Source organism: Siphateles boraxobius, unplaced genomic scaffold, assembly GCF_051911475.1.
Source record: "Siphateles boraxobius isolate OS27281-9 unplaced genomic scaffold, OSU_SipBor_1 18, whole genome shotgun sequence".
NCBI lineage: Eukaryota > Metazoa > Chordata > Actinopteri > Cypriniformes > Leuciscidae > Siphateles > Siphateles boraxobius.
In genome coordinates this window covers 2,613,641-2,622,639 of record NW_027508788.1, presented here as the reverse complement: position 1 = coordinate 2,622,639, position 8,999 = coordinate 2,613,641, and the positions used below count along the sequence as shown (strand labels likewise).

The 8,999-nt window shown below is 36.6% G+C and overlaps 1 protein-coding gene across 2 annotated transcripts in view; it reads right to left on the bottom strand.

Annotated features, from left to right (window-relative positions):
• Positions 1–848: 848 nt before the first annotated feature.
• bcr (BCR activator of RhoGEF and GTPase) overlaps positions 849–8,999 on the bottom strand; it is a 99,942-nt gene continuing 91,791 nt past the window's right edge. For both annotated transcript variants that reach the window (XM_077232803.1, XM_077232802.1), the window contains exons 17-23: positions 7,789–7,848; positions 7,598–7,707; positions 6,719–6,858; positions 5,261–5,395; positions 5,052–5,157; positions 4,060–4,222; positions 849–3,859 (exon numbers count right to left, since the gene is read on the bottom strand). In XM_077232803.1, coding sequence (XP_077088918.1) covers positions 3,770–3,859; positions 4,060–4,222; positions 5,052–5,157; positions 5,261–5,395; positions 6,719–6,858; positions 7,598–7,707; positions 7,789–7,848 — 804 coding nt within the window. In that variant the 3' untranslated portion in view covers positions 849–3,769. The remainder of the gene's footprint in view (positions 3,860–4,059; positions 4,223–5,051; positions 5,158–5,260; positions 5,396–6,718; positions 6,859–7,597; positions 7,708–7,788; positions 7,849–8,999) is intronic.

Genomic DNA, 8,999 nt, shown 5'->3' with positions numbered 1-8,999 from the left:
GACACAACACTCTCATTCTCACTCGCTCTCATAACAGCTCTATGACAGAATGTCAGTCTGAATTTTAACTCAGTCCATCCCTCCTGTTCCTCAAAGCTCAGAGTCTCATATTCTGAAGAGGAAACAGGGCTTCTTATCGGACACTGGAGGACTGTGCTGCCTCGGCAAAAGCAAAGGACTAGACATAATGCACCAAAAATAAATCTACTAAGCTGCTCTTATAGGAAGTTGCCATCTTTCCTGATGTCATTATGACATACTGAGGAATACTTTTAAATAAGGCTCTATGGAACAAAAACAATGTCATACAGAAACTGACAATATCATTAAAAAACATAATATATATATAAATATATATACAATTCCAATTTTGAAACATTAATCAGAAGCATTTCCTACATTTACATATGGTTTACTGTATTTGCAATGTTATTGGCAATAGTATTACTGTTTTTGAAAAGTCATGGTTTTCATTTAATCTATAATCTATACTGAACTATTGCTATTAACTATGCTATTTTTGTCAACATCTAGCATGCAAACAATGATAAAAACAACAAAGAGTTTTCAATCTTCCATCCACATATATATATGAAGCAATGTACGGCTGTGCTGCCCCAATGTGGACACATATATACATTACATTATATGTAATACAAACTCAAATGAGTTTAAAAACATTTCTGCTAAACATGCAAAATGAACAAATAAATTAAGAATATTAACTCAAATACAAGGCAGGGAAACTACTGTGGCACCCCCGATTAAATATGAAGAATAATATTTGTGTGTGTGTCCGGGGGTGGGGATTGGGGGGGGGGTTTGTGAACACAATGAAGCAGCAGGTATTCATATACAGGAGGTTTTATTCAACATTTTGTGTATAAACATAGGCCGCAAATGCCTTTCAAACGTTTCAGTCTGCAGAATTTATTATCTATTTGTACAGTCCTATTAACCAGAACATTAAGATATTAGCAATAATAAATAGTGACAAAAACCTTAAGAGGAAAAGGGGAGTCTCAGTGGCTGTCCAGCATGTCTTCATGTGTTTAAAGGCAAGATTTCAAAATAAATCATCAGAACATTACAATGGATGACACAGATGGACCCCTTGCAGTGCTTTCATGACCAATCATTTCAAAACTGTTGTACTTCGCGGATACAAATAAATCTGTTTCTTGCATAATGCAATATCAGACTGCAGAGAGTGTGATGTTTGTAGACGTTTCTCACTGTGTGTGATACATTCTCATAACGTTAAGAAGAAATTATCACATTAGTCTTTAAACAATGTGCAGTGCAAAGAAATTGCTTCTCAAATGTCATGCGCTGTATCACTCCCATTGAACTGGAGCATATGTCCAATATTTCTAACCCAGTAACATTCAACAATCTAAATACGCACATTAAATAAGCAATCAACACAACTGGAATGCTTTGAATCACCTAATGCCTTCTGATAGCAACAGATCACAGTTTATGAGTTTAAGAGTTGCATTTTACAAGAAAATCAGGGAAATCTCTTGAAGGAACCACATGTGATGCTGTAAAATTATGATTATTAATAGTTGTGTGCTGAATTCAGTTCGGACAGGTGCAAGATACAGGAAATGTACATTTAGTGCCGACAATCAGAGAATAGAACAGATGAGATAATGGGAACGCACCTTTACTGACACGATAACGGAAAAAGACGGTGGATTAACAGAAATTCCTTTTCAATTGCTAAACCCCTTTTTGTATATATGACACAGACTTCAAAAATCCTTCTACAGTAGCCATAATTTGGTTTAACATTACAACTCAAACACACAAACAAACAACACTTATCATACTTAAAAAACAAACAAATCAAAAATAGAAAAAACACTTTTAAATCAAAAAACATGCCTGCATGTTAAATAATGTAACTAAAGCACCTTTAACTGAAATAATAATTAAGAGCACTCATTTTTGCTGATATAATTAACAGAAATGCTATAAAGACAGAATACCTGTACTGTTCCTGTACTGCATCATTCTTGGTGTCCATTATTAACCATTCCTTCATTAAACCATCTGACAGGACTCAAGGATAACAGTTTGTGCTATATACAGCATTGTGTTCTTACCTTCAAAGGGATAGTTCACCCAAAAATGAAAATTCTGTCAAATTTACTCACCCTCAAGTTGTTTCAAACCTGAATGAGTTTCTTTCTTCTGTTGAAAATGATGATATATTGAGATGAGATATTTTGAAGAATATGTGTAACCAAACAGTGGATAGTCTCCATAGACTTTCATAGTATTTTTATTTTTTTTCATTCTATGGAAGTCAATGATTTAAAAAAAATCCAACTGTTTGGTAACACACATTCATCAAATACACACATTCACTCATTCATTTCTTCTTTTATGTTCAACAGAATAAATAGACTTATACGGGTTTGGAACAACTTGATACTGAGTAAATGATGAAAAGATTTTAATTTTAATTTAATTAAACTATCCCTTTAATGTCTTACGATGAGACAGAGAGGCACAGCTGTATGGTTCTCAGCCACAATAACCACAGTGTGCTGTGAAGCCAAAGCACGCACAAAACCTCCGTGTTTGGTCATCTCTCAACATTAGATATACGGCAGGGGAAACGCTAGTATTGTGTGCTATCCTCAGAGCATCTTCAAATCCTGAACGGATTCAAAAAGAAAGGAAAAATAAGAGGATATGTAAGGAATCTACAGTACTTCATTACACAGATAAGTTAGCGATAAATGTAGACACCCTCTGAAATGACAGTGATGTTGATATCTGTCCCCAAATAAATAATCATAATTATTCTATATGTATTACATAAAAACTTAGAATAAAGAAAAATATATTGACCATTTTGGTTATGTACTTAGTTTATGAAGGTTTATCTCTCTCCCAAAATATGAGGGAAAAGATCTAAAATACAAAAGCATAATGAAACACAATGTTTTTAAACACTCATGAATCCTAAAATATTGCAGATAGAGATGTATGGGTCAAAAAAAAGAAGGGAAAAAAGAGAGGAAAATTAAATAATAACGAGATTTTACTCAGATCAATCTATTTTCCAGATTGTTTCTTGATGTTCTTAAATTAGAATCACATCAACACTGACAAAAACCGAACCAAACACCATCGTCTACACAGAAATCCTATTAAATGAAGTCCTTTAAATGATTGACGAACACTAAGAGAAGCTAGTCATTTGACTTTTAAAGAGTCTGCAATAAGAACTACGTTGAACTCCCATGTAATTATCTATCACATAAAAAGATTTGGAGCTGGATACTGAATTGTAGCAGCACAGAAAGAGCATCAGTGACCAGTGGGGACAGACAAAATGAGGACAAACAAAGCCAGAAGAGACAGAATTCACTGTCACCAGCTGATATGAATGATCGTTAGAGGCCCACATACAGGACACAACAGCGTGCTCAGTGATCTGAGGAGTCACAGAATGCGGAGAGAAGGTGCTGAACGGACACTGATGTTCAGAGAAACATAGGCGGTTTACATGGAGGGTTCAGTAATATTCAAGATGTGCTCCGAGTAAGTAGAGTTCTTCAATGTTTAAAAGGGCTGAGGTGCCCCCTAGTGGCGGCAGCTAGAAAATGCGCGAAAGGCGAAGCACTCCTGCTTTTGCCCAGAAGGACGTAGCTCTTGTGCATTCCAGTGTCCATTACCTAGTGGGTGGACATACTCGCTTGCTCTCCTTCCCACTGGTGTAAAACTTACAATGGGAATAAGCACTCCTTTAGACCTCAGTGGAAAACAGGATACTCTGTCTCTTACTGTCTGGCGTCGGGATGGTCTCCAGCTGAAGGAAATACAACAGAACTTGCACCTACAGAACCAAAAAAGACAGAGCGTGTCAGGAGCTGTGTAACTGATTAAAAACAAGTACATACTGTAAATGTGTTTCCCATTGCTTTCACAAACTGAGACACGTTTAAATCATTTTCTGTGGTACTTGCCAGCATGTTCATAGACCTTAAATTGTAAAGTCAATCATGGTTTTCTATTATGGTTTCACTCTGAGCATACCTGTGACATAACTTCCAGCGACCAGCTGTCCCCCATTGTGATAGGCTGTGTGGGGTTAGTGGGGATCTTGCTGTCCTTCTCAGAGGGTCGGAGCAGGGTCGGGCCAAACACGGTGGCCAGATTGTGAAGAGACATCTTGTTTACACTCTCCTTTTCAGCAATCCTAAAAACAAAAAGAGGAAGAGCAGAAAGTGAAGAAGGAGAGAGGATTCGTGTAAAAAAGCATCTGGATGACCTGTCAAGAACATATTCAAGCCATATTTCACCATAAAATGTGAAAAGATTCTATTCTATTCTATTCTATTAAGGAAAATGGAGCTTACTTTAGACCCATTAAGATTGTGTTGCATTGTGCTATTATTTTCATGACAATCACATTTCTCCTTCCAATTCCAAAAAAATTATTATTTAAAAAATGAATGCATTAATTATTACTATATCATTTTTAATTAAAATATTGTAAAATATTGTATTAAAATATTAATACAGCTTGGTGGCGTGTGTTGTATTGAACTAATAAATATATATATATATATATATATTGTATTGCATAATGGATATGAGAATTTGATGGGGAAATGTGCATAATTATCATGGAAGTATATTACATTTCCTAATGCAAAATACAATATAATTTATTTATGCAAAATATTTATTTATATATATAAATATATTTTCTCTTTTGGAATTGGGATGAAATTGGACCTAAATATGTTCATGGTGAGATTCACCCAACTAAATCTTTTGAATATGAAGCTAGCAGCACTCCAAGAAGGACCATGTGATGTAAACAAGCAAGATGTGCACCGCAAACAATGTTTTTATTAACCAATCCTAGCCTAACCTTAACTCTATCTTCGATCCTACCCCTAGCTTTGATTTTTTTTTTTTCATATGAATGTCCCAGAAACAATTGATTTTGATCCAGGAACCTGTCCTCCTTGTTGTTAAGCCTCTGAAAACATTGAGAAAGCCAATTCAATCTTGTCTACCTCTTAAGATGATCCAGCAGGAAGAGGAAGGTGACCAGGTTGGGCTCTGGTAGAGACAGCAGGAGGTTCAGCATGCAGCTCTCCTTAGCTACGCTGTCTGAGAGAGCTAAGGAGTAACAAGGACATAATCAATATAGTTCTACCTTTAAGAAGCCAAGCCTGCTCAATACTTGGCATTGTGTTTTTGTAAGTAAAAACAAATGACGAACCAATGCCTCCTGCAAAGTTAGGGTACAGCTCGTCGGTGAACAGAGGCTCAGGAAGCTCCCTGAAGTATAGCTTCAGCGTTCCGGCAATGGCATTCACATCCATCTCACTCATCATTACTGACACATCTTTATTATCTGTTACAGAGGGAGAAAAAGAGAGAGATCAGCAACTAAATTGGCTGACAAAATATATATCTGTCATTGCTCCATGTAAACAAACACGGCTGGATGTACCCCGATCTTCAAAGAAAAGGAACTGGATGAAATATTCTGAATGATATTAATCCACAATCTGACTTGTGATCCAGTTTGGAATTAAACCACACTGGTCCCTATCACACCCGGCACAATGCAGTGCCAGGCGCGAAGCAAGTGTTTTTTGCTAGTTTCAGCAATATATATATATATTTTGTTATTTAAAGAGTGCATTAGTAATGTGTGCTTATAGACGGGTCCACAACACGCATACACACTGCTTATTACATACACATTACATTACACACCCAGTGTGGCAGCAGCACACAAACTAGCCAAATATTACAAATAAAAGGATTACAATGTAAAAGATTCATATTGTGTACATAAATATATGGTGGAATCCGGCTTGTCCCGTAGATGGTCTGCTTGCGCCCTTTAACCTCGCGCAAGAGCAGATCCGTTTCCTCTCTGGAGACGCCTTCAGTCTTTACACTTGCAAATTCCGTCATGTAGCCTAAATAGCTAATCCGCCAAGGCGCGAGCGAAAATGGCTTTTAAAGGGAATGGGAGATGAGACTCTGTTTGGTTTATTTCACGTTATGCCCAAAACACACCAATTACTCATTAAGAGAATAGGGACAACACTTTAAGACCATGCGGCGCATGCGCCGGCCATTTTTCCAGTAGTTAAACTAGCAAAAGTGGATTTGGACATGCCCTAAGTGCACTTGTGCCCTACGCATTTGACCATGCACTTTTAGATCGTTAAAATAGGGCCCACTATGTTCGTTCATCTGGCCAGGGGAGAACCGGCCCCCCGACTGAGCCTGGTTTCTCCCAAGGTTTTTTTCCTCCATTTTCTGTCACCAATGGAGTTTGGTTTCCATGCCACTGTCGCCTTTTGGCTTGCTTAGTTGGGGACACTTAATATTCAGCAATTTTACTGACCTGAATGCACTTATACTATTGGATAAGAGCTGAAAAGAGCTGGATGATGAAACCATTGTTTTCCACTCATTCTATAATTGATGAACTTTACAAAGTTGTTGAACCAAACTAAATCAACACTGAATTGATTTTAACTGAATAATGACTGTTTACTAATGTCTTTTTAGAGCTGCTTTTGAGCAGAATTGAATTATGTTTGCATCACTGTATCATTATTTTCCTGTTCACCACTGTAAAGCTGCTTTGAAACAATCTGTATTATATAAAGTGCTATATAAATAAAGATGAAAGGAAATGACAATGGTCACTCACTGGTGTCAAATGCAGTTTTGAGCGCTTGGATGTCAGTGGCCACTCCTGAGACACGGTAGATGCCCACTTCCTCCATTCCTCTTCTTTCGATCTCCTCTAGACACTGTCTGACTATGTAGGGCACTTTAGAGCGCTCCCGTCTGAGACAAGAAATAATACCAACATCACGAGACCAGCCATTTGATTTTAATGATGATGGAGAGAAACAAGGGCAACACTTTTTTTTACATTCAGCAAAAACAAGATATGCAAACAATATCTAACATTTTGACATTACTCTTTGGGTTTGCATATATGCATTTTTTTTGTTGTTGCAGCCATTACTCCAGTCTTGATCCTTCTCATTATTTTATCATTTAATCATTTTAAAATGGTGATTTGGTGCCCAAGATATATTTCTTATTACTATAAATATTGAAAACAGTTGTGCTGCTTAATAGTTGAAAACCTGTGTTCACTGTACATTTTCCTTTGCCTTTTATGTTTGCCTTTTATGTTCATTTGCCTTTTATGTTCGACAAAACAAACAAAGATTTGCAATGACATGAGGGTAAGTAAATGGCAAAATGTATTATTGGATGAATTATCTCTTTAATGCTTTACATTAATCAGCGGTAGGTGCTGTTTATTTAGAGACTTTTAGTGCGCATGTTAGGGTCTAAGTATCTGTACTGGTGTTGTCATGTTGTCTTTAAAGCATTAATTGGTTCTGCCCTTAAACCAATTAGGAAGCTCAGACAATCCTCATTACTGTCAATCAAATCAGACCATAAACACTGCACAGAAAAAGGCAGTTCTATGAAGCCTATAATTTTCTGTATATTTTAATTTCCTTTGCCACAATGAATGCCTAAACAACAAAAATGTGTGCTGACTCACTTTGTCACTGAGGAGATATTTACTCCAAACACACCCATGGGCTTCCGTGAGGGCATTCTCTTCAGGCTGAACTCCCGGCTGGTGAACTTCATGGATATTTTCACCTCAATCTTCAGAAAAAGGTGTATATTTAGTAATTATAGAGATGGATGGTAGGATTACAGCAGAGGAGTAGATGTGGATATACTCACCCCATTCATAGGGATAACTGTTCTCTGCCAGTCTTTACCCTGGAGCATCTGAGGATCCAACTGGATGAGAAACAGAAAAAGTAAAAAATAATGGGATTTCCAATATGAACTCCAACAAAGACATGGAACACTTGTCTTTGCTGTGATCTATAGAGCTTTTGGATTGGCTACACATGTGTCTTTATCCGTTATATACACCACAGATGTTATGAAGGGCCTGAAGTGATGTGAACATTTTTTATAATGCCAGTTCAGCAGTTTTGCACATCACCAGCCAATTTCCATGATCCCTCTAAGCAAACGTGGGGCCATCTGGAGTGGGCCAAATTCAGCATGTTCCTTTCCCTCATCTTGGCCTTATCTCCATATGGTCTCGTGTAAGGCCAGATCTTGCTCTTCTATCTAATCTAATCATCTCAGTCATTACAACCTCACTGTCAACAGGGCAGGGAAAGAGAGTGAGAACTGGGGCTTAGCCCGGCCAAACACCAGTGCCAACTAAGTTCATTAGAGCTCCAATGGCTAACAAAATCCCACCCACACATAATCATTTATATACATATACAAATGTGAGAATGCTGACATGAGTTGCAAAATTTGAAAGTTATTATATTACCTTTTGGCACGTTTTGACTTATGGCTTGAAAAATATTAATATTAATTATAATGGATAGAATAATATTATCATTATTTCGGCTTGAAAAATATTTATAAAAAGTTAAATTTTTTATTATCCAGATTATATAGGAAGCCAGAGTAGAATATGAACCATCTCTTGGGGTTCATATTCTCATTTCTAAGTAAACCGAAATTTCAATAAATTTTAAATAAAATATTGTATTCATGATGAATGAATGGGGGGGGGGGATCATTAAAACTGATTGACAGATAACATGGATTTTTTTCAACATCAGAGTGCAATATATAATACAATATTTAAAAAAAAATATGAACACAAAGTGTATTTTTATTTTTTCTAATTATAATTTTTATTTATTTATTTATTTTAGATGAAGTATACCATGTCACACTGCAGGACACTTCAAATGACGGCTTAAACATTTACCCATATACAACTGTTAAACTGCTTATGATTGAATACAGTTCCCTTTTAACAAACAACAATCTGTAATTTTTCCTCTCTTTACCTTTCTTCTGTGCAGGACATTCTGTACACGGCACCAAAACCCTGTTCCTTTGCCTGCCAGGGC